Source organism: Pelophylax lessonae (assembly GCF_965119305.1).
Source record: "Pelophylax lessonae genome assembly, chromosome: 3".
Taxonomy (NCBI): domain Eukaryota; kingdom Metazoa; phylum Chordata; class Amphibia; order Anura; family Ranidae; genus Pelophylax; species Pelophylax lessonae.
Window position 1 is genome coordinate 580,151,044 of NC_138770.1, and position 25,677 is coordinate 580,176,720.

At 44.2% G+C, this 25,677-nt stretch overlaps 1 protein-coding gene across 2 annotated transcripts in view; it reads left to right on the forward strand.

Annotated features, from left to right (window-relative positions):
- Window positions 1-25,677, forward strand: part of AFTPH (aftiphilin) — a 72,414-nt gene that overhangs the window by 23,794 nt on the left and 22,943 nt on the right. Inside the window, exons 4-7 of one of the 2 annotated variants that reach the window (XM_082249578.1) lie at window positions 2,359-2,415; window positions 5,053-5,172; window positions 11,569-11,629; window positions 22,026-22,109. In XM_082249578.1, coding sequence (XP_082105704.1) covers window positions 2,359-2,415; window positions 5,053-5,172; window positions 11,569-11,629; window positions 22,026-22,109 — 322 coding nt within the window. The remainder of the gene's footprint in view (window positions 1-2,358; window positions 2,416-5,052; window positions 5,173-11,568; window positions 11,630-22,025; window positions 22,110-25,677) is intronic. The other variant, XM_082249579.1, reaches the window with a different exon arrangement.

Below are 25,677 nucleotides of genomic sequence, written 5' to 3' on the forward strand. Positions count from 1 at the left end.
CACCTCTTCTAGCACAACCTCCCCCCCCCCAACTCCCCCTCCTAGTACAAATCCCCCCCCCCCCCTCCCAACACAAATCTTCCTAAATCACCACTTCTAGCAATTCTTGCCCCCTGCTGCCCCTCCCAACACAAATTCCCTCTTCCTCAATCTCCTCACGCCCCCCCCCCCTTACCTCACATAAAAACCACAGTGCCCAGGGTAACAGCCCTTCCTGCCCACCCCTTGTCCCGGCCTGGTTGTAATACCCTGTACAGCAGTACTCCCTTAAAGAGGGTGGGGCAGTTCTAGGAACCACCTGTGCTGCAGTACATTAGCTGACAAGGATACATTGGGACAGGAGGAGAGCTCAGTGTGAATAGAAGAAAGAATGACTCCTTGTCTAACTGTGCCTTGGCTGTTCAGTTACAGACTGGGGTCAGGTTGTGCTTCTTAAATGCAATAGAAAAAAAGGTCAACAACCTAGCTCTGCTGTCTGGAAGGGATGTGGATATCTCAGAACTGAAGGAACAGAAATACAAATCCTATTACAATTCCCTTTTAAATAAAGTATGCAGTGGGGAGAATAATTATTTGACCCCTTGCAGATTTTCTAAGTTTGCCCACTTACAAAGAAATGAAGGGTCTCTATAATTTTTATAGTATGTGTGTTTTTAAATGATAACAGAATATCAACCAAAAATCCAGGAAAAACACACAAAACAAATGATATAAATTAAGTTGCAGTTTAGTGAGTAAAATAAATATTTCATCCCCAAACAAAAAATGACTTAGTACTTGGTGGAGAAACCATTGTTGGCAAGTACAGAAGTAAGACTTTTCTTGTAGTTGGTTACTAGGTTTGGACACATCTCAGGAGGAATTTTGGTCCACTCTTCTTTACAGATCTTCTCTAAATCCTAAAGGTTTCTTGGCTTTCTGTTGGAAAGTTGACGTTTCAGCTCCCTTCATAAATTTTCTATAGGGTTAATGTCTGGTGACTGGCTAGGCCACTCCAAGATCTGTTCTGGCTGAGGGAAGAAGGTTCTCATCCAAGATTTTACAATACATGGCCCCGTCCACTGGCCCCTAATGTGGCAAAGTCAATATGTACCTTTAGCAGAGAAACAGCCCCAAAGCATAATGTTTCCATCTCTAATGCTTGAATGTAGGGATGGTGTTCTTAGGGTCATAGTCAGCAATTTTCTTCCTCCAAACACGACGAGTTGAGTTAATGCCAAAGAGCTCAATTTTTGTCTCATCTGACCACAGCACTTTGTCCCATCCTTCTCTGAATCATTTAGATGTTCATTGACATGACTGTACATGTGCCTTCTTGAGAAGGGGGACTTGCTGTGTTTGGAGGAGGAAAAATGCTGACTACAACGCTAAGAACACCATCCCTACAGTGAAGCACGGAGGTGGAAACATTATGCTTTGGGGCGGTTTCTCTGCTAAAGATGCAGGCCGACTGCTGCATTGAGGAGCCAATGGATGGGCCATGTATTGTAAAATCTTGGATGAGAACCTTCTTCCCTCAGCCAGAACACTGAAGATGGGTTATGGATGGGTCTTCCAGCATGACAATGACCCAAAACATATCGCCAAGACAACAAAGGAGTGGCTCAAGAAGAAGCACATGGAGTGGCCTAGCCAGTCTCTAGACCAGTGTTTCTCAGCTTCAGTCCTCATGGCACACTAACAGGCCAGATTTTAAGTATTACCTTGGGGAGATGCAGACTAGAATACTGCAATCACTGAGCAGCAAATTATATCACCTGTGATGTATTTCGGTTTTCTTGCAAACCTGGCCTGTTAGTGTGTCCTGAGGACTGGAGTTGAAACACTGCTCTAGACCTTAATCCTATAGAAAATATATAGAAGGAGCTGCAACTTTGAGTTGCCAGGAGACAGCCAAGAAACCTTAAGGATTTAGATAAGACCTGTAAAGAAGAGTGGACCAAAATCCCTCCTGAGATGTGTGCAAACCTGGTAACGAACTACAAGAAACGTCTTACATCTGTGCCTGCCAACAAGGGGTTTCTCCACCAAGTACTAAGTCGTGTTTTGCTTGGGGATCAAATACTTATTTTACTCACTGAACTGCAACTCAATTAATAACATTTGTATCATGTGTTTTTTCTGGATTTATGATTGATATTGTCTCTATTATTTAAAATACACCTATGATAAAAATGATAGACCCTTCATTTCTTTGTAAGTGGGTAAATGTACAAATTCAGCAGGGGATCCAATAATTATTTTCCCCACTGTATGGTGCATTTAGTAGCTTGCCTGAAATTCAGCTTTATCTATTTTTTTATAAGTAGTTTTGTTTCACACTTCATTTTTCTTTAACTGTAATATTTGTTTTTATAGCTTTTTACAGGTAACAAGAAGCAACCAGTCATTGTTCCCATGTATGCAGCTGGACTGGTAAGCAATGTTTTCTTCTCCCATATTTCAAAAGGCATTCAGGCCTTGTACACATGAGTTTCAGTTTGTATAAGAGCAGTGTTGACAGAAGAGTGTATTACCAGCTTTTAAAGAATTTCCGGTTTGTTCCCATTGATCCAAAAGAACATTTGTAGTCAGGTACTGATGAACAAGAAGACATTGCTCGAAATCTGGGCTCCAGTTCATCCGAAAAGGTATTTAATAGTTTAGGTCAGGGCTCTGTGCATGCCATTGGAGTAATTCCACACCAAAATTGTCCAGCTATGTCTGTTTAGAGCTGGCTTTTTGAACAGGGGCATAGTCATGCTGGAACAGGATGCAAACGTTTGCCACAGCCCCAAGAAAATTGTTGAGCATATTTAAACTGGAAAACATTAGGTCTTCGTTTCCTACAGAAGAACATAATATACCTCAGGGGTCTTCAAACTTTCTACACTAAGGGCCAGTTTACTGTCCTTCAGACTTTAGGGGGGCCCATATTGTGATCAGTGGGAGAAGAAAATGTCTTAGGGGTCAGTGGTAGTAAACAGTGCCCCAATGTTGCTGTGAGTGGCAGGAATAGTGCCCCGCCATTGGTGTCAAGAGGAGGAATGTCCCGTTGTTGGTGTCAGAAATGATGCCCCATGGTTGGTGTCAGTGGGGAGAATAGTGCCTTTTCTTTTATCAGAGGGTAGAATAGTGCCACAAGGGCTAGATAGAGATAAGTAACAGTTAAGATAAGGGCCACAGTTTGGAGACCAGGCAGCTGGCTCAGCCTCTCAGCCTTGCCACTGAGAGCCTGAGCCAGCCACTCCCGCCCCCTCTTCAGTGCAGCACTCCAGTGAGCGCTGGAGGGGCAGAGCAGAGAGCCATTGACTAACATTTACCGTTCACTGCTCAAAGTGGATCGAGAACTGAGTGATCAGCTGTCATGTGATTTACCAGTTCTCAGTCCTAGGGCCGGCGAGGCGCAGCATCAAACTGATGCTGCAGCAGGTAAGTAACTAAATGTGTTTATTCTTTATTTTTTTTTTATTTTTTTTTTTTATAATCGCACACTTCTTTTTTAAAACGTTTGCGGTTACACTTCTTGGATTACTTCTATCTTGTGTCTGTTACTGTTGGCAGTATTTCCCTTGCTTTTGGTCTGGTGAAAACCTTTTCACAAAGACAGTGAAGGCTCATTCACACCGGCTAGCACACTGAACGCTTGGACAGTGCTGTTTTGCCAATTCCGGCGCATCTTACTGTTTTCGTGTTTTGTTCTTTTTGTTTGTTAGAACTTTAATGAAGTATCACAAGTGACTTTTAATTCAGTTCCATTCACTGCAGTGGCATTGCAATGTAGTAGTTGACACCGCAGTTTGCTGTGCTGATAAATAATAGTGCATGCAGTACTTTATTCTGCGCACAACATCACAAGCCATTGGTGTGAGCTGACTTTATAGGAATCAAGGTAAATCACCTTCTCTTTGCATTGGGGATGTGCTGAGTAGGGCTGCCTAGTGCAGTCCAAAACAAATCGTTTGAATGGCCCCTAGTGTAAGGAAATTTACTAACAGCCACAGATAGCAATACAAATGAAATCAGTCTGAAGCCGACCATGCATGGATGGAAACTTGACCGTTTAGCAAAGACCTGCTGAATTTCCGTCCATGTATGGGCAGGCCTTGATGTACAGAAGTTTATCTAACGATTGACTTCTGTGCAGCCAGCCTGTTGGATTTTCCCCGTTCACTCAGCGCCACCGACTATATCCGACTGTGCTAACCAATGTATTCTGACAACGGGGAAGTCTCCTCACTGTCAAAATACAAAGACACAGTGAGGAGGATTCCTTCATCCATATTAAGTGTGTGAATTGGGGAATCAAGTCAGAAATTTTTTTCGTTCAACCTGCTGGTTTAACAGAAAAAAAAGACGAATCTATGGGTTAATTAATCCTTCCCCTCTATCCAAAACCAAAAAGATTTTGCTGGACATACATTTTTAAAAATATGACCTGAAAATCACGTCACAAAGTACTGTTATTACAATAATTAACAATATGTACTTTCTAAAAGAACCTTTCATTTTTGCCTGAGGCTGGGTTTACACTGTGTGCATAGGTGGCTCACAGAAAGGGTCTGACTTTTCTCTGTTTCAGGGACAAATAAGGCCCACATTTTTGCCTGAATTTGGACCTGAAACAGAGTCAAAGATGCACAGGGCCCTTGTGCAATGCGCTCCGTGACCCCCCCCCCCCGGACGTGTGTGAACCGGCTCCATTGAAAGACTGTCACAGGCTCCTGACGTCCGAATTAGAAGCTGGGAAACCCACATCCAATTCGCACTAGTGTGAACCCTGCCTTAAAGCAATTCGGAATTAGCATAATCTCCGATCCTGATATTTTTTCTGCACACTCCCACTGTCATGTTCTCCCCTCCCAGAGGCCTGTGACATACCCAATATCTGGTATAGGGAAGCTATAACTGTCCTTTCCTAAATGGTTAGTCCCTAGGTCTGAGTGCTATCATGTGAGGGTAAAGTCCTTAGCCCTAATTAAACAATATTTCTGCAAAATTAGATTATAAAAATTCTGTTTTGTTATGTTTTGCTTATTAACGTAATTATTTTACATCTTCATGTATCTGTAGGGTATGCTGGAGCCAACGAAAGAGCCCCTCAAGCCTTTATCTGCTGCAGAGAAAATTGCCTCAATAGGGCAGACTTCTCATATTTCTCCAGATGATATTCCTTCTTCTGATCAGTTGCAGGTATAGGAGTTGTCTGGTCGTTAATGTGCGACCATCTGCGTTGTATTTTCGTCATCATTGTGGCATTGTCTGGGTATCACATATAGGGTATTTGCAGGTCCCTCATATTCCTTCTGTATTGAACTGTGTTGTAATCGTACTTTCCCCCTCTACACTCTAAAGTGCTAGGTAGACTGTTGGCGCTATATAAAGTATCTCACAAAATTGAGTACACCCGTCACATTTTTGTAAATATTTTATTATACCTTTTCATGTGACAACACTGAAGAAATGACACTTTGCTACAATGTAAAGTAGTGAGTGTACAGCTGGTATAACAGTGTCAATTTGCTGTCCCCCTCAAAATAACTCAACACACAGCCATTAATGTCTAAACCGCTGGCAACAAAAGTGAGTACACCCCTAAGTGAAAATTTCCAAATTGGGCCCAACGTGTAAATATTTTGTGTGGCCACCATTATTTTTCAGCACTGCCTTAACCCTCTTTGGCATGGAGTTCACCAGAGCTTCACAGGTTGCCACTGGAGTTCTCTTCTACTCCTCCATGACGGCATCACGGAGCTGGTGGATGTTAGAGAACTTGGGCTTCTCCACCTTCTGTTTGAGGATGCCCTACAGATGCTCAATAGGGTTTAGGTCTGGAGATGTGCTTGGCCAGTCCATCAGCTTTATCCTCAGCTTCTTTAGCAAGGCAGTGATCATCTTGGAGGTATGTTTAGGGTTGTTATTATGTTGGAATACTGCCTGCGGCCCAGTCTCCGAAGGGAGGGGATCATGCTCTGCTTCAGTATGTCACGGTACATGTTGGCATTTATGGTTCCCTCAATGAACTGTAGCTCCCCAGTGCAGGCAGCACTCCTGCTGCCCCAGACCATGTCACTTCCACCACCATGATTGACTGTAGGCAGGACACACTTGTCTTTGTACTCCTCCCCTGGTTGCCGCCACACGCGCTTGACACCATCTGAACCAAATAAGTTTGTCTTGGTCTCATCAGACCACAGGACACGGTTCCAGTAATCCATATCCTAAGGCTCCTTTCACATGGGCTCGACGTAGTCCGGTTTGCTCAGCGGGGATCGATCTGCGCATCCCCACTGAGCAAGCGGATGACAACTCCGTCTCCGCTCTGTTTGCAGAGACGGAGCTGTCAGAGCCCTGCTCTCCTCTATGGGAGATCGGATGAGAACGGACCGCCTGTCTGTTTTCATCCTATCTTATCTGATCCGATCCTCCAGACCGATGGAAATAGGGTTTCCATCAATCTGGATTTCACGGACAGTATCGGATCGGATAGCAGCGGGTGTCAGCAGAGAGGTCTCCGCAGACATCCGCTGCTTTAAAGGGGTGCATGGAGCATCCGATCTTGTCCGCCTGAAAAACTGACAGGCGGACCGGATTGGAAAGCCTGTGTGAAAGGAGCCTAAAGCTAGATACACACTATCCAACTTTTGTGGTTAGATTTCCTTCAGATTTACCTTTTCTATGTAGTGCAAGGGCCTGCCAGATTGCATACAAATTGAAAGTGTTTAGGTTTGACCTCATATTATATGGTTTTGGTAAGTCTAAAGGAAAAAGTCTTCAGAAAATCCTAATGTGTATGGCCCATTAGTCTGCTTGTCTTCATCAAACTGTTTGCAGGCTTTCTTGTGCATCATCTTTAGAAGAGGCTTCCTTCTGGGATGACAGCCATGCAGACCAATTTGATGCAGTGTGCGGCATATGGTCTGAGCACCGACAGAGTGACCCCTTCAACCTCTGCAGCAATCATATGTCTATTTCACAAAAACAACCTCTGGATATGACGCTGAGCACGTGCACTCAATTTCTTTGGTCAAACATGGTGAGGCCTGTTTTGAGTGGAACCTGTCCTGTTAATCCGTTGTATGGTCTTGGCCACCGTGCTCCAGCTCAGTTTCAGGGTCTTGGCAATCTTCTTATAGCCTAGGCCATCTTTATGTAGAGCAACAATTCGTTTTTTTTTTTCATATCCTCAGTGAGTTCTTTGCCATGAGGTGCCATGTTGAACTTCCAGTGACCAGTATGAGAGAGTTAGAGTGATAACACCAAATTTAAAGCAGTTGTATCCCGCTTTTTGACACTTTTACCTACAGGTAAGCCTATAATAAGGCTTACCTGTAGGTACAAATAATATCTCCTAAACCGGCACGGTTTAGGAGATATTTACAGTGCATGCAGCCGCTCGCGCGAGCGGCGCATGCGCTCTGAAGGTCCGGGGGGACCTTCAATTAACTTGCCGGGAGCTTGCCGGAAAAATCACTCCCGCGCGCATGCGCGGGAGTGACGTCATCGCGGCTCCGGCCAATCAGCGCGCTGGAGCCGTCTCTTCCGGCCAATCAGCGCGCCAGAGCCGCCGAACCTGGAAGAGACGACGAGGGATCATGGCAGCGCCCGCATCGATGTCCGGGGGTCCGTGTCGGGGCTTCGTTTTAAGGTAAGTTAAACATAATGGGCTAGTATGCGATGCATACTAGCTCATTATGCCTTTGTCTTGCAGGTTTTTTTTTTTTATTTTTTTTTTCATAGGGTTTACAACCGCTTTAACTCACCTGCTTCCATTGGCCCCCAAGACCTTGTAACACTAATGAGTCACATGACATCGGGGAGGGAAAATGGCTAACTTGGCCAAATTTGGACATTTTCACTTTTACATTTACACTGTTATACAAGCTGTACATTCACTACTTTACATTGTAGCAAAGTGTAATTTCTTCAGTGTTGTCACATGAAAAGATATAATAAAATATTTACAAAAATTAGAGGGGTGTACTCACTTTTGTGAGATTATGTAAATCCTGTACAATACCCATATTAATTTCAGCCATGCAGTAAGCTTACCACCCTGTGAAAACCCTGTGTAATGACGAGCACTAGGAGGTGCTACTGCCGCTTCCTAACGCCTGTTTTTTCTGGGGCTTTTTCAAAATTGCTTTTGCTTCTTTTTTTTTAAAGTAAGGAAGGCAGTTTCCAAATTAAACCGGTAAACCTACACATAGGAATGAAAATACAAGAAAGATCCTTCAGTATCTAATCGCCTATGCAGTAACCTAGGACCAAGAGATACAAAGAATAGACCAAATATGATCAGCCAGATAACCAAAATATATAAGTAATCAACAATAATTCCATGCCATCCCAAAAAGGGAGCAGGGGGGATAGAACCTGTAGGTAGCAACCCAATGTTTTTTTCTTTTTTTAAACTGAGCCAAACATTTGGCTTGCATTTGCAGAGCAAAAATTAAATAAACAACTGCGCTAAACCAACCAAATAAATGTGAAGCTGCAACTTCAAGTGTGACTGTCACCTTAAAAGAAATATATATAAGTTGCGCTATAAAGTAAAATACATATGTGATAATGTAATGATGTAATAAAGTCCAAATAGAGTCCAATATGGGTAAAACAGCACGTCTGACGAAATATTCTGTACAGGTACCGCTTACCAAAGGTGAATAGTATATAGGCCCAAAATACTTCAAAGGATCCACAGGAACCAGATATCAATCGGACTCCGTATATATAGATGGATCTCCTCAGTGTTGGGTATTCATGTGGAATAAATAAATAAAAAACGCCATAGCGTAAAACCACAATAAATTGAATAAAACACCCCGAGTGATGGGAATATCAGGGAAGTGTTGGAGTGTAGATAGAAGACACACCACCTCAAATCTTGTGAAAATACTCCTTACCAGAGTAATGAAACTGTGCAGAGAAGAGAAAGGACCTCCCCCAGTAGGACTGCAGCTTACCAAAGACAAACCATATAAAGCATATAGGTCCCAATCGTGTCACCAAAAAGGGGCTGACATATGAATGTCCTTACCAGCTCCAGAAATTGAAAGGCAGAAAAGATCCAAATCCGACTGAGTACTTCAACTGTTGGCACAGCTCCAGATATATGTCAAAGCAGATCAAACACTTCCAATGGGGACGCTAGTAGAGGCTCGGCATACAGGGGGTATCAGCCATGAATAAAAGAGAGGTAGACCATAGCGTAAAACCCCACAAACAAGTTTATTAAAGAAAGGGCAAACACTTACAAGCATGAAGATCACAATGGTCAGAAGAGGAAGGTAAATGAGCCGCCGGCCGGACGGCTCCACTCGCCCGTTCCTTCATGAGACTGTAGCGTATGGGTGACGTCAGCACGCCGTGCAGAGCAGCCCCAAAAATATAAGGAGCAGGTTAACGCCTGCTCCTAGGCGTTGTTGCCTGTCATACTCTGCAGCCTTAAAAAATGTCACAGCCATGGAATATGTACAGCCATGTCAGCCAGTAATTTTAGAATTCTGCTCAGCCGTCTGTTTTTACCCCCTTCCAGCCACCCATGGTTGCCACCTACACTTCTGATTCTACTGATTGGTAACTATGCACAACTGCTCCGGATTCTGTCTGCTCCAGTTTTAGTAAATCCCCCTGTTGTATTTCATGTTTGCATAGTAGGTCCTTCATAATTTGTGTGATGGCATAGATTGTTGTAGACCTTTCTCCTGATGACTGATAGATAATCGGACATCACACGTTTATTTAGGGCATAAAATGTCATAATCTTTACTCTTTACAAATTCCCCATAGAAATATGGACAGAAGAGTGTGGTCATGTTTATAGAGCCCAGTGGCACAGTATATGGCTAGTGCATAGGCTGGATTTCATTTACTACTATATTCCTTTAGAACAACAGCGGTCTCCAAACTCTCTAAACAAAGGGCCAGTTTACTGTCCTTAAGACTTTATGGGAAAAGAACCTTCCCCATTACAGATGTCAGGGAGAGGAAATGTGTCCCATCATTGATGTCATCATTGTGAGGAATAGTGCCCTATCATTTAGTGTCAGTGGGAGGAATAGTGCCCCATTGTTGGTGTCAGTGGGAGGAATAGTGCCCCATTGTTGGTGCCAGTGGGAGGAATAGTGCCCCATTGTTGGTGCCAGTGGATGGAATAGTGCCCTATCATTGGTGTCAGTGGATGGAATAGTTCCTCATGGGCCAGATAACAAAAAGCAAAGGGCTGCAACTAGCCCCCCGGGCCGCAGTTTGGAGACCACTGCTTTAGACTATGGTTTCTACATTTGGTCCTCCTACATTGCATGACTACCAAAATACTTTGTGTTTCTACAGTACAGTGTGTTTACGTGCACTTGTAAAAATGTGGAAATCTGTTGTGCATTTATTTATCTAGTGAACCTGATTGTGTAATATATTGGATTGCTCTTTGCAAGCCTCCTAAGTTTAACTTGAATTTAATTTTCCTTCAGCTCTTGCTTACAACGCCATCTACTGGCTAAATTTGATATTGCACTGCAACAGCAAAACAAACTTAGCTCACTTGTGCAGCACCTTTAAAACCTTTGCAATATTTGTGTTCCATTCAAATATAAAAAAAATAAATAAATTGAACGCATGTCCAACTCTTACACTGTAAAAATTCAGTTAGAATGCTGTCTTTCCCCAAATCTCTAGTGGAACACACGCAGCTCCCTATATTGTTTTACATTGTCTCCTGTGATATATACTTTTGTCAGGTGGCACAAGAGTATGCATATTCTTCCCTGCACAGAAATCATCCTAAGATCTGCAGTGTCTCCCCGCCAGTAAGAGTGGATACCACCAGTGGTACACATCACACAGTTTGGGAAACCCTGTTCTATTCCATGGAGTCTGTTGAATCCATTCTATGTACTGGTATGGTCTGACTTCAGTCCTCCAGGCATCGTAAATAATGGAAAAGGAATTACAAGAGGACTGTGACAGGAGATTATTCCTCTATGTTGCAGAATGGAATCCCAGGCATATTGGCTATTTTTAATTTTCCTGGAAATCTCTTTCAATTGTTTGGTCTTTTGATCTCTTATTTTTTATAACTGTTACAATATGTTTAAAGTGGTTCTAATGGCTGAAGGTTTTTTTACATTAATGCATTCTTTACATAAAGGTAAAAAACCTACTGTATGCATCTCCCCCTAATACTTATCTGAGCCTAATCTCGATCCAGCAATGTACACGAGAGCAGCTGCTCTCCAGGCTCTGTCTCCCTCTTCATTAGCTCAGAGACCGAAGTAGGAGCCATTTGCTCCCGCACTGTCAATCACAGCCAGTGGAGAGGGAGCAGGAGGCAGGATAGATACACAGAGCGGTACTCAGGAGTGAACACCCGAGTGCCCTCATAGTTAGCAGCTTGCTATAGGGGCACTCAGAAGGGGGAGCTAGGAACGCGGGTGGGGGACCTGAGAAGAGGAGGATCAGGGTTGCTCTGTGCAAAATCATTGCACAGAGCAGGTAAGTATAACATGTTATTTTTCATTTTACTTTTAGTATCACTTTTAAGTTGCGTAGAATGTAATCATTGTCCTGCTTTTTTTTTTCCTTTTGCAGGAATCCCTCCCACCTGTCCAGTTTGACTGGAGTAGCAGTGGCCTTACCAACCCCTTAGATGGTACGTCTCTCCATAGAGCCTCTAGCAGCACACCTAGACATAAGAGAGCTTCACAGACCAAACAGTCTTCTCTCTGCTAACCCTTTCTTTGTCTTGTCAGTCCTTTCTTGAAAGATTCAGGCTTTCTTTCCTCTTTGCATTCTTAGCATGTGTAGTTGGGCTGAAGTAAGTCCTCATCACTTCATCAGCTAAAGTATCTGATGGATCAGCACAAATGGCATTGTGTCTTTTGAGAGAGCATAAAGTGTTAATGGTTTTCCATCTTAAATGGAAATCACGTATGTTTTGGGTAGACTGGAACCCCTCTTTATTGTACAGTTTACAGTGGCCCCTCTGAGAAAGTCATTGCCATAATACTAGTTTTTACCAGCAGATGGCGCCACGGGTGAAATTTAAAACTGCAGCTCCTGACTCGATAAATATTGGGGGTGCGGGGAAATCCACTGTGTTATGATGTGGTCAAAAACAAATACTGGACATCCATATTTTATAGAAATGCCCCTTAAATGTTTATAAATTTAAGTTTTAAATTTCTTTACTGTAAACTATCAATTTTCTAAAAAACAGTGCATTTTATAAGGTGTGACAGCAGACCGTTTCTAAAACAAACAAAAACGTTTTCACGTTGTTATTTATCTATTCATTGATGTTTGACCAGTTGAAGAGCAAGGTATGTTTACAGCTTGGTTGTATATTCCTCTCTACATTACTTTCACTATGTTTCCAATTCTGCTCTAAATTTCCTCATTCGGTAATCTATTTACTTTCCCCGTTCTTAATTATCAAGTAGTGTTAGACTTTTTGACATCCTCACATCTTATAGTAAGTATCCTCATACAGTGCAGTAGAGTTGTTGAGCCCATTTTCATTACAACTGTTAATCCACTCCATTGCACTGGTATGGGAGATCCAATCTTTTCTGCATCAGTCAATGAAGGAAAGCCTGAATGCACTGATTTCATTCTCTTGCTGTTGTCTTGCATCCTGTTTTTAACCAAACATTTCTTCTTAGAATTGTCTGCTTTCAGTTTTTTTTAATGGGAAATAAATCAGTTAATGTTCACAGTTAGGGAAGTTCAATTTAGTAGCCTTTAAGGCTAGGAAGCCCAAGGTTGGCCCACACCAAGTGATAACCAAATGTTTTTCTCTTTCGTTCATTGACAGATACAGCTCCTGGTATTCATAACCATTGGGTTATACTAGCCCCTACAGGAGTAGGACATTAGGCAGAAAATAATTCTGTCTACACCCATGGGCAGTCCCAGGGAGTATACTCCCTCTCTCTGCTATAACCACTCAGTTTTATCTGCCTAGTAAGGACATAGTTTTGTTTGCTGGCATCTTTGGTCCTGGCATTTTTTTTTTTCCCTGGATTTTTCCTGTGAGATCTACATTCAACTGCCGGACTGGGCGACGGGCTGGATAATCTAGATCCAGTGGTCACCCCAGTCTAGCCAGCGGGTGCGCGTAGACCTCAGCTCCACGCTAGATCAATCGCGACATAGTCCCACAAGGATCAGAACATTCAGGGGTATGTGAGATGATTACAGCCACACACACCTACACAGGTTGAACTGGATGGACTATTGTCTTTATTCAACCTCACCTACTATGTAACTATGTAACTATGATGTGGGCTGGCCTGTGAGTTAAACGCTTCTCGAGGTCACATATGACTGGGTCTCTCCCCCTGTAGGTTTTGGGGTGAACGTGTGCCCCTCCTATGGATGGTCCGACCCTCCGATTCACCTCCTTTTCGCATGAACCCCCCCTTGCCGAGTCTCTCACCTGCCCCCCCCCCTCCCCTCCACATATGCTGGGGCTGTTTGGGTGGTCTGGCCACTGTTCCTGGGGTGGGGGCAGGGCTAGCGATAGGGGGCCGGGGGGGGGGTGCGCCGCCAGCGACTGGAGGATCAACTGTGCTGGGGGAGGGGGTTGTACCTGGTGGGGGCTCCTGCCAGGGCCCCCTGTCCTGCCTGGATCTGTCCTTGAGGCCTGGTCTCCCTCCTGGGTCCCTGTATGGCTCGTGGTGCTGCCATTTTGGAGGTGGGAGCCCCTCCTAATCCCCTGGTGCTGACTCCTAGATCGTTTTACTTCCTGATTGCCGCATGTGTAGTGCATTATCCTGGTGGCTGTAGGCGCTCGTTTCTGCGGGTGTTGAGTTTGATGGGTTCCTCATCCTCTCTGTTGAGGATCGCTTGGTGCTTTGTGCCTGATGACCGGGTGGTGCTGCCAGCACGGTGGGATTTTTTCCCTTAGCAGTGTTTTACACCTTTTGTGGGGTCCCCCTGGTGACTCATGGAGTCATTGGAGCACATTTTCTCACCTGATCCCCTCTCTTGAGGCTGCGGGTACCAGTCCTCCATCCATGCACTGACGGCGGTCCTAAAAGTCCCTTGTGTTCCGGGTGGAGGTGGCTTTTGGGCAACGGGCTACCAAAACACACCCCCCGCTTTACCCTGCCTCATCGGTCTCATCAGATCCTGAATCGAATTCGGCCACTGCGGATGTGGGTCACCCTGCTGGGTCTGCAGCCACGCGCCTGGAATCCTCTGATAGTAAGAAGGATTCCTCCACGACCGCCCATGAAAAGGCACTGGTGGATGCACTGATTGTATCTGAGCGCGATACCCTAAAGATGGAGGACGCAGCTGAAGCTGCGATGGAGGTGCAGGTGTCCTTTGGCACTCGCAAGCCATTCAGAGCTGCAAGGGGGTTTCCTTTCCCTGCCCATTTTGACAGAATTGTCGCTAAAGAGTGGGGACGACCAAAGCATCTCTTTGGGGTTCCTAAGCGCTTTACTAGGCGTTACTATGAGAAGTCCCTTCTTAAGAAGTGGACTGTGGCACCGGTGGTGGACCCTCCGGTTATCAGATTTAACAAGGCAACCATGATTCCGGTTGAAGAGTCCCTGGCCTTCAAGGTTTCGGCTGACCGGAAGACAGAGGCTTTGGCCCGCAATATGTTGAACACTCTGGCTGGTTCGGCAATGAGGCTGGTATGCCCCATTGCCCTAGTGTCACAAACTCTGACCGAGTGGGCTAAGCTCTTATGCCGTGACCTGGAGGGGGAACAGCTCCCCCCGCCTTTGCCGAGTTGGTGGGCCATCTGGTCCAGGGACTGCAGTTTATCTGTGGTGCCTTTTTGGATGCGGCTTCCCTCTCTGTTTTGGCATTTGTCCTTCAGGGTGTCTTTTGGCTCAAATGCTAGTCTGCCGATCAGACTTCAAAAAAGGCCTTGACTGATCTTCCTTTCTAAGGAGATCGCCTGTTTGGAGCTACCCTGGATGACATCAATAAAGGTCTCTCAGGGGGAAAGACTACTTTTTTCCGCAGGCTACTAAGGGCAAGGAACCTTGTCGCAGACGTAGGCCTTTCTTCTCAGTTCATAAGAAGTTTTTTCGTCCCTCAGGGTCGACTGCCTTTCAGGGCCTCTTCAGGAGGATCCAAACGAACCTGGCCTGGCAAGCCAAGATCGGGCTTCTCCAGACCAGTGATCAAGGCTCCTTCAGCATGAAGGTGCGCCCTCACCCATATCGGGGGTGGGAGGACGTTTTCGCTGGTTTCCGGATCCGTGACCTTCCTGGTGCAAGACAAGTGGGTCCACAAAGTCATTCGGTCCGGCTACAAGATCGAGTTTTGCTCTTTTCCCCTGGCAAGGTTTTTTCATTTCAACTTGCGCCTGTGCCCAGACCGCTTACAGGGTCTGTTTGGGGGAGGTACAAGACCTGTTCCTTCAAGGGGTGATTGTCCCAGTTCCTACTTCAGGGTTTTTACTCAAACCTGTTCACAGTCCCCAGGAAGAAAGGCAAAGTGCATCCAATCCTGGACCTCAAGACGCTCAACTGCTTTGTGTGGGTACAGAAGTTCAGAATGGAATCCATTGGAATAGTGGTGGCATCCTTGCGTCAGGGAGATTTCCTCACCTCTGTCGATATCAAGGATGCCTACCTTTTATATTCAAATATGTGCCAGTCGCCAGTGTTTTCTCCGCTTTGCTGTGGGAGAGGAGCATTATCAGTTTGTGGCTTATCCTTTGGTCTCCCCTCTGCTCCTCGGGTCTTAACAAAAGTTTTAGCCCCGGTGCTAGCTTTGCTACACCTATGGGGGATTGCAGTACTGGGCTACTTGGATGATCTCCTTCTGCAAATGGAGTCTCCCTCTGCTCTGGTGGAAAACCTGGAGATCACAATACGAACTCTGTGGGAGTTCGGCTGGATTCTGAATGTTTAGAAGTCTGCTCTGGCTCCGTCCACGAAGCTGGACTATCTGGGCCTGACTCTGGACTCGGCCTTAGCGAGAGTGCTCCTTCCACTGGACAAACTCCAGAAATTTCAGGCGGCAATTCGCCTCCATCTGTTAGACAGATGGTCTTCCCTCCGGACTTGCATGTGAGGTCCTTGCAAAGGGAGATTCTGACTAAATGGGACAAGACTCTGCATTCTCTGGAAACCACATCCGGCTGAGTCAGGGAACGAGGGATTCCCTGATATGGTGGCTTCGTTCTCTGGCGCTTCGGCTGGGAAAATCCTTCCTCCCTTTGTATTGGACAGTGGTCACCACGGATGCCAGCCTGTCCAGCGGGGGAGGCATCCTCGGCAAGCATTCTGCTCAGGGGATCTGGACGCTGGAAGAGTCCAGACTACTGATCAATGTCTTGGAACTCTGAGCAATCAGACTGTGTCTGGATCATTGGACGGATCGTCTTCAGGGTTGTCCAGTGCGCATTCAATCGGACAGTGCTACGGCCGTGGCTTATGTCAATCACCAAGGGGGCACAAGAAGTGTCCTGGCGGCTCTGGAGGTAGCCGGCATTCCAAGGTGGGCCGAACAGTTCTCTCCAGTCCTCTCTGCTGTACACATTCCCAGGGTAGAAAATTGGCAGGTGGATTACCTTATGTAATCCTTATGTACCTTTAGTGGTCCCTTCATCCGGAGGGGTTTCATCAGCTGTGTCCCCAGTGGGGCACCCCCCGAGGTGGATCTGTTGGAGTCTGCTCAACAGAAAGGTGCAGAGGCTTGTGGCTTGGTCAAGGGATCCTCTGGCGGATGCCACAAATGCGCTAGTGGCCCCGTGGGGTCAGAATCGGCTGATTTACGCCTTTCCTCCTCGAAAGCTTCTGCCAAAACGTCTATGCAGGATCGAGGCAGAAGAGATTCCGGTCATCTTAGTTGCTCTGGACTGGCCTCGCCGAGCTTAGTACGCCGATCTGGTGCGGCTGGTCGCCAACGTTCCTTGGAAGCTTCCTCTCAGGGAGGATCTGCTTTCCCAAGGACTGATCTTTCCATCCTGCTTTACAGTCGCTGGCTTTGATGGCATGGCTGTTGAACGCCAGGTGCTGAAGGATAGGAGTTTATCTGAATCAGTGATTCCTCACTATTGAAAGCTAGGAAATCTACCTCTAGGAAAATCTACCATTGTATGTGGAATCGCTTGGGGTTCATCCTCGCTCCTTCTCGGTGGCTTGGATATTAATCTTCCTTCAATGGGGGGGGGGTTTGTTGAACAGAAGCTGGCCTTGAGTACCTTCAAGGACCAGGTGTCGGCTTTGGTGGTCTTCTTCCAACAACCTTTGTCCACACACTCCCTGGTGAATACCTTTCTTCAGGGTGCCCTGACATTTGGTCCCTCCAGTGCGGGCTCCATTGCCGCCTTAGTATCTCAATTTGGTGCTTTCAACCCTACAGAAGCCTCCCTTTTAAAATATTCAGGAGATTCCCCTGCTTAGGCCTTCCCAGAAGGTGGCTTTTTGGTGGTTATCACCTCTGCGCGCAGGGTGTGGGAACAGGCGGCGTTATCCTGTCATTCCTTTTATCTGGTGATTCACAGGGATAAGGTGGTTCTTCGCCCCTGTCTGTCGTTTCTTCCAAAGGTTGTCTCTGATTTTTATTTGAATGAAGCCATTCTGTTGCCTTCCCTGTGAACTAGGCCTAAACACTCGAAGGAAAATACATTGCATGCCTTGGATGTGGTCCGGGCAATCAGGGTGTACCTGGCAGCTACGGAGTCTTTCAGGAAGTCAGACTTTCTGTTTGTGCTCACGGACGGACCTCTGAAAGGATTGTCCGCTTCCTCTGCGACTATTTCCAGATGGATCAGGCAGATGGTGGTTCAGGCCTATTCCATCAGGGCTCAGGTTCCTCTTTTTTCCTGTCAAGGCGCACTCTACTAGGACGCTTAGTGCCTCCTGGGCCTTCCGTCATCAGGCGTCAGTGACACAGGTTTGCAAGGTGGCCACCTGGTCGTCGATGCACACTTTTACACAGCTTTATAAAGTGGATGAGTTGGCATCTGCGGATGCTTCCTTTAGCCACAAGGTGGGCTCCAGTTGTTTGGTTGAGCTCCTGTTGCCTGGTTGGCTAATCTTTAGTCTTGGGAATTTTTTTGCGGTTTCCACCCCTCACGTTTAACACTGCTTTGGGACGTCCCAATGGTTATGAATGACTGACTCAGCACCAATGGTTATGAATGTTCATTGACTGACACAGCATCCACCCCTCTGTGGAGTTCTTATTCTCCTGACACTGCTTGTAACAAAACTAAGTGGCTATAGCAGAGAGAGGGAGTATACCGCCTGGGACTGCCCATAGGTGTAGCCAGAATTCTTTTCTACCTAGTGTCCTAGGTTTAATGCACATATGTGCTATACTTTTAATTTGTCCAAAATGCACCTAAGATGAATTTACAATGCCAAAATTTGTTTTTGTTTTTTTAAATTAAAGTCATTTTTTTTTATATTGTAAATGTTTTTTACATAATAAGTCTTTTTAGCCATTTTTTTGTCATTTGACAAAACTCGGTTAACCTCCACAATTGACTCAATATTAATCTTACAATACTGCACTCACACCTGAGATCTTCTTGCAGTGTGCAATAGAAGCTGCATCAAGTCAGATAAAGCCTGCTTCATTTCCTGACTGGAGGGTATCCAGCATTATCCAACCCTTTCCTGCCCAGGAAAACTTTCCTGAAACCAACCCCTTTCATTAATTGGAATTTCGTTTTTTTCAATTAATCTCCCTGGCGGTCTGATTATGTACAGATTTCTGTGCTAAAAGCGGTACATTCTTTTGCATAGAAATCTGTTGTTTTACATTTTAAAACTCACCTTCCCCTGTGATCCCCCGCTGTCCTCCGGCTCTGTGCTCGGCCGATGCCGGCACCTGTCTTCCGCTTCCCTTCCCTGCGAGCGTTGCAATGCAGGGGGTGGAACTGGCGGCAATTTAAAAAATGTAAATACACTAAATGACATGATGCAAAGTTGTGATCCTAACAGATTACACCGTATCATGCCATTTCACCACAGGATTGCACCTGGTGACTCCTCCAGTGCCCTGCCTGTGCTTTTCCAGTTCTTTGTGTTGGAAAATTGAGAATGACCATGGCGTCCAAAAAGCGCTCTTTTTGCGCAAAAGCGTTTTAAAAGAACTGGAAAACAGCGACCACGAAACGGAGTGTGCCAGAAAGAGACATCAGAATCGTCGCTGTCGTCACTTTCCGTACCTGATGACAAATCTTCTTCAAGTTTTTCAAGTAACTCAGTTTCGCTGTCGCTGTTTTCCAGTTCGTCTAAAAGCGCTTTTGCGCCAAAAGAACGCTTTTTGGACGCCGTGGTCTTTCAAAATTTTGCAGGCACACAGCACTGGAAAAGTCACCAGGTGCAACCCTGTGGTGAAATGGCATGATACAGTGTGATCTGTTAGGATCACAGCTTTGTATTATGTCATTTGTGTTTTTACACTTTTGATTTTGCCGCCGGTTTCTCCCCCCTGCGTCGCAACGCTCGCAGGAGGGAACCGGAAGGCAAGTGCCGGCAATCTGCCGTGCACAGAGCGGGGAGAGACTGTCAGGATGCCGGGGAGAACGGTGGAGAGGATGGCGGGGGAGCGCAGAGAAGAGGAGTAACATTGCGGGGTAATCCCGAGTTTGGCTCGGGGGTTACCGCTTTTGGTTAACCCCGAGCCACACTCGGGAATACCGCTAGGGGGGTTAATAGAGGATCAGCATGACATGTGGGTTTGCTTAGGAATGGCCATTTCTCCAGACTGACATTCGCCCATCAAGGCCTTTGATTTTTGCATACCTCTCCCAAGGCCAACCCACTGCTTGCATCAGGGCTGAGGGCTTTTCAGCTGGCTATACATGGATCAAAATTTGGCCGGATCAGCAGGGACTGTACGAACTTCGATCCATGTATGGACACTTTGGGTGTACATAAGTCAAGCTACAGATCAACTTCTATACAACTATCCTATTGGGTTTTTTCCAACTCAATTAGAGCCGTAGGCTATAGCGGGCAGCGCTGATTAGTGTATTCTGATTTTCAGAATACAATAGTTGGCTCTGCCTATCCAGCCAATTAGTAGCTCCAACCTTATACACTTCATAGATGGTGATGGAGAGAACCTGACTCTGCAGCCGAGAGTGATAAGAGCCAAGATCTGAACTCCTTCTGGCCTGGAGTGAGTGTTTTTTTTTCTTTTTTGACTGTTTTCAATTTTGCACTGTTTGTGTAGTGTTCTAAAGAAGTCGAGTTTCTTTCATAGTTTAGGTCTCTTTCAAGGTGTAAGGGCTTGTTCACACTTGACTAGATTTCTAACGCTTAACAAATGCTCCTATAGTGTTTGTATGGCGTTAGTATGAGCGTTTTAGAAGCTCCCTAAACGTCCTATTCATGGTTTTGAAGCGTTTGATGAGTGTTCAGTCAAGTGCAAACTGCTCCACAATGGAAAGTGACTCATTTTAACGCCCTGCAACCGCTCCGCAAATGCCTGCCAGAGCATTACCATAGACTTGAATGGGAGGCGTTGAAGGGCTTCAAACGCTTCCTGACTCTAAATGAGGCTTCAATTTTGTAGCGAAGCGACGCTAACGCTTCATTTTTTTTTTAATTTGAACAGCACTGTGTACAGTCTATTGTATTTTGTGCATAGGCGTTTACGGGCGTTTTTAACGCTTCTAAAACGCCTGCTTTTAATGCCATTGTGAACTTCGCAAGCAACGTGGTTTGGTGTGTGTTCTTCACGTTTTAGAAAGTGACGATGTTGAAAGTGAGGATTAGATGTTGTGCTTATATTGGTTATCTATTTCCTCCTTTTATTACATTACATTCTTGATGATTCAATCCTCATGTCATACATTATCCAAGGATTATCTGTTTTTAAATATTGTGCAGGCTGGTTAAATACTGCCATAGAAGTAGATATGTTATCCTAAGACTGTGAACTATGGATTCACAAGTAATCAGTGACTTTGTCAGGTAACAGTGGTGGCATCTTCGTTACATGCTTCCCCCATAGTTTAACACTATATAGTACCTGAGAAAGTAATTTGCTAATATTGCAGAAATACTTACCGTAATTCCCAAATAAGATTTAAAAAAAAAAAATAAAAATCTATGGTTATTAATCTTTTAACAAGTTTTTATGTAAAAACTATTCTTACAAACAATGGATGTATAAAAAAAAAAAAAAACTATTGTGAGGAAGAGCTTCTAAATTAAATTAACAGTATAGAATCCAAATGTACTTTTACTATAAGAGTGTTGGGCCATATTAATTTCAGAATAGAAAATGTAAGCTGTAAAGTAAACTCACTTATCAAGTTGTTGCCATTTTCATGCATTTATTTAATTGCTTTGGGTAGGTGCGATTGATATGTGCGACTATTCTTGCCAAAAGCTCCTTGTAACACGTCAAATGATGAAAAAAATGGGCACAAACCATTTTGACTAACTCATGTCAACACAACGCTTATATTTGAACAAACACCATTAAAAACCTATGCACGTGCGATAGAGCATGTAAAATGCATAGTTACAAATGGGCCCTTAGAGTTTGTGACTTCTATTCTTGGCCAGAATTAGCATAGCTTGAGCAGTGGCTACTAACAATATAATGTGCGACTTTCATTGGTGCTTGATGTTTTGAGGTAAGCAAGAACATGGTAAGTGGGTTAGGTGTGTGGGTTAACACTTTAAATCCTATGCAGTATCTGCACCAGAACCTACTGCACTGATCCCTGCTTCTTCATTAAGTGATGAGGGCAATCTAACAAGTATGCAGTCACTGTGAAAATTCACTGCATTATTTCCCATTAAATTGTAGAATTGTGTGTACTTCTATCTCTTGTTTCCTGTAAAACAAATGTGTAGCAATGTACAATGTCTCAAAATCTTTTTTATTCTTGATTTCTTTACTGTGAATTCTTGCCATGTGCTCACTCATTCTTGCATATAATTATGTAAGCTGTTAGTATTTATTTTCTGACTGTGGCATATTTAGCAGTAATATCTTGCATGTTTAAGTGTATGTCTTACCCCCTTTTTACACACACAATCCTTCCTCTGGCTTACCTTTTTTACGACTGACTACCAACGTGGTCTCTGAATTTCAAGCTAGTGGAGGTTCCACTCTTCTGAATCTTGATTTCTTTGGGCCCGTGGATGACAGTGGCTTTTACAGCACCACCACTCTCCCAGGTCAGCTGAGTGTCAGAATGGTTGCCTTAGAAAGCATGAGCAAGTCACTGTGGCTTTCCTACAAACAAGACAGCTTCTTTTTTTTTTTTTTTTTTTTATTTTTTTTTTTTGTTTTTCTTCAGTGTGTTTTTTTTTTTTTTAACCACTAATTATTCCAGGCACCTTTTAAAATAATGTATAATGTTTTCTAAATATTTTCATTCTGTTCGGGACTAAAAATGTATATACATTTTTTTTTTTGGGTAAATATTACATATTTTTCATTAATCATAATTATCAAAATGCTAACTGCTATGCTGTGAGCAGCATATGCTATGAAAAGACCCGAAGAGAAGAACATTCAAAAACATAAAACTGAATTAGGGACTTGAGGGACACCCCTTTCCCTGTCGGTTAGCAGATAGGAACCCAGATGGATTTTCAGTTTAACAGAAGCAGTCAACTAGTGATCTGGCAGTGCTGGGCTTTCTTATTAGAAAGCCTACCATGTCCAGCAACAGAGTACTATGTATTAAATGTTTATATGTAAATTTAAGAATTAATTTAATGATGAAAAAAATAAATAAGATCGGTTTATGCAATCTTTACAAAATTATATTGAAGCTGACCAAACGCAGTTCTAGTTTTCCATTAATTTAATGCTTTTATTTGCATCTTTTTCACATTATCTTTCCACTACACATTGAATCCCTGAGGTAGCAGGTGAAATGTTCACATAGACAAAATAATAGTGTAATTACCATTTTTCTCTCTTATCCTGTTGTGATCATACTGTAATTAGCAGTTAATTGATGACTATGGCTTCTGTATTCTCTGTAAGAGAGCCCGCCAGAGCAGAAGTAAAAGAGATGCCAATATTGACATGGTTTTGAAGGTGTAGGTTGTAGTACTGTCATCCGTGTCTTTGAATTTACTGTTTAGTGTGTCAGTTACCTGACACCAGCATGCACCCAGTGAAGTATTGGATCGCCTGATATATACCCATACTACTTCCAGGTCTGTTACTTACTTAATGACAAAGGAGAGATGCTTGCAGCATCTATAAAAAAGTCAAGAATGGCAGCTCCGCCATTTTGATCCTCAGAGGTTCCTTTTAAAATGAGCCTGATTGCATCCACATCATTATTACAGCTGCCTTTTTTTTTTTAATTTTTTTTTATCAAAGGCCTCCTAGTTCAGACATTCTGCTGCTCTGTGAGTGTTGTTATACACTATATTACCAAAAGCATTGGGATGCCTGCCTGCCTTAACACGCACATGAACTTTATTGGCATCCCAGTCTTAGTTTGTTAGGTTCAATATTGAGTTGGCCCACCCTATGATCTTCATTTAGCATCTGTCCACAAAGTTTAGGGGTGTGTCAATGGGGATGTTTGACCATTCTTCCAAAAGTGCTTTTGTGAGGTCAGGCACTGATGTTGGAGAGCAGGCCTGGCTTGCAGTCTCCACTCTTATTCATCCCAAAGGTGTTCTTTTGGTTTGAGGTCAGGACTCTGTGCAGGCCATTCCAGTTCCTCCAGCCCGAAACTCGTTCATCTATGTCTTTATGGACCTTGCTTTGGGCACTGGTGCGCAGTCATGTTGGAACAGGAAGGGGCCATCCCCAAACTGTTCCCACAAAGTTGGGAGCATTAAATTGTCCAAAATGTCTTGGTATGCTGATGCTTTAGGAGTTCCCTTCACTGGAACTAAGGGGCTAAGCCTAACCCCTGAAAAACAACCCCACACCATAATCCCCCTCCACCAAATTATTTGGACCGGTGCACAAAGCCAGGTCTATAAAGACATGGATACATGAGTTTGAAGTGGAGGAACTTGACTGGCCTGCACAAAATCCTGACCTCAACCCGATAGGAAAACATTTGGGATGAATTCAAGTGGAGAATGCGAGCCAGGCCTTTTCTCCAACATCAGTGCCTGACCTCACAAATGCGCTTCTGGAAGAATGGTCAAACATTCCCATAGACACACTCCTAAACCTTGTAGACAGCCTTCCCAGAAGAGTTGAAGCTATTATAGCTGCAACGGGTGGGCCAACTCTATATTGAACTCTATAGACTAAGACTGGGATGCCATTAAAGTTCATGTGTATGTAAAGGCAGGTATCCCAATACTTTTGGTAATATAGTGTATAAGTGGAAGGTAGGGTGGACAAATCTGCAATATTCAAGAGCCAGCAAGTTCACAGAGTGGATATTTAATTTGTGCTGACTATCTGGCTTCTGGGGTTTGTCTGCCATTGACTTAAGGTACCTTTCGCCCAAATGTGTTTACATGGGCTTTTGTGGTGTGCTAAACTCCACAAGAGATTGGTAGGTATGGGCTGTGTTGATGACTGCACAGAGCACACCACCCTGACTTATTAGAGGCAATCAGGGAACGCGAGGTAGCAACTGCGATAACTTTTTGTATTCATTAATGTACATATTTTGAAATTTGTGATGCACTTTATTGGTTAGTAAACTAGTGAAAGTGTATGAATTTGACATGGTATTCAGCCTCTCCTGTACATCAGCATTCAGGCTGAGAGGGGGAGAAGCCAAACACGGCTCTAATCAGATGTACTGCATGCAAATATTTTGAAAAGGAACGTGCCATTAGTATGAGAGAGCAGAGGCATCCATCTGTTTCTGCACTTTCACTGTGCAGTCAGAAGCCTGGGGATGGAGAGTGGACACCACCGTATTCTTTAATGCTGGGGGTTGGGGGGGGGGGGGGGACTTGTGACAGTGGGTGGTACCCGTGCCTTGGCTGTGACACTTTGCGGCCCTGGCAAATAATGAATTGAATGGGACCACACAGCAACTGTCCAACCATGGTAGTGGCAAGGTGCTGCAGCCTTTTAAGGGTTGAATAGGCATCCTGTAGGCGACATGTCGCTTCCCAGCCGCCTGTCAAATGTCTCTGAAATATCAGGAATGGATGTGCAGATATATACAGCAGGTAAAACCACTGTTATATGTATTTTATTGTGTATTTACCGCCAGTTGTAAAGATGCAAGCACACGCTCAGTTTATTCGCCAAACAAACTCATTAGCAATAATCCCTGGTAAAAAATACTTAATGTCCTTTTAAAAGCTTGCATCTTTATCACTTGAGTTAGCCAATTATAGGGAACACATATATTCCGGACTTTCAGTAGGGAAGCCATAGAAACCTAATCTTGTGTCCTATGATCTTCATTTAGCATCTGCTAGATCCTTCGTATAAGAAGATTGTCATTATAAAGCACATTACACAATAAAACTTTCCAAGCACATGTAGAAAGACTCCACTGAATGATTTTAAACAGCAGTGTGGTGGGCTGTTGCTTATGGTGTGGGATAGAACATAAGTTTCCAATAAGAGATTGATGCTTGGCTCTAGAAAATTAAAAAAATTCCTTCAGTATATACCAATTTTCTTGGTCCCCATAGACATCAACTGACTGAGGCTCACAGTAAACCCACCGAGTGACGAAGTCAGTTACGTGATATCTGTATGCACTGAGAGTCTATAAAAAAACTTAAAAAATTCTAACCAACAAAAATTTGTTAGGATTTTGAATTACAACCGTGTCTCCAACAT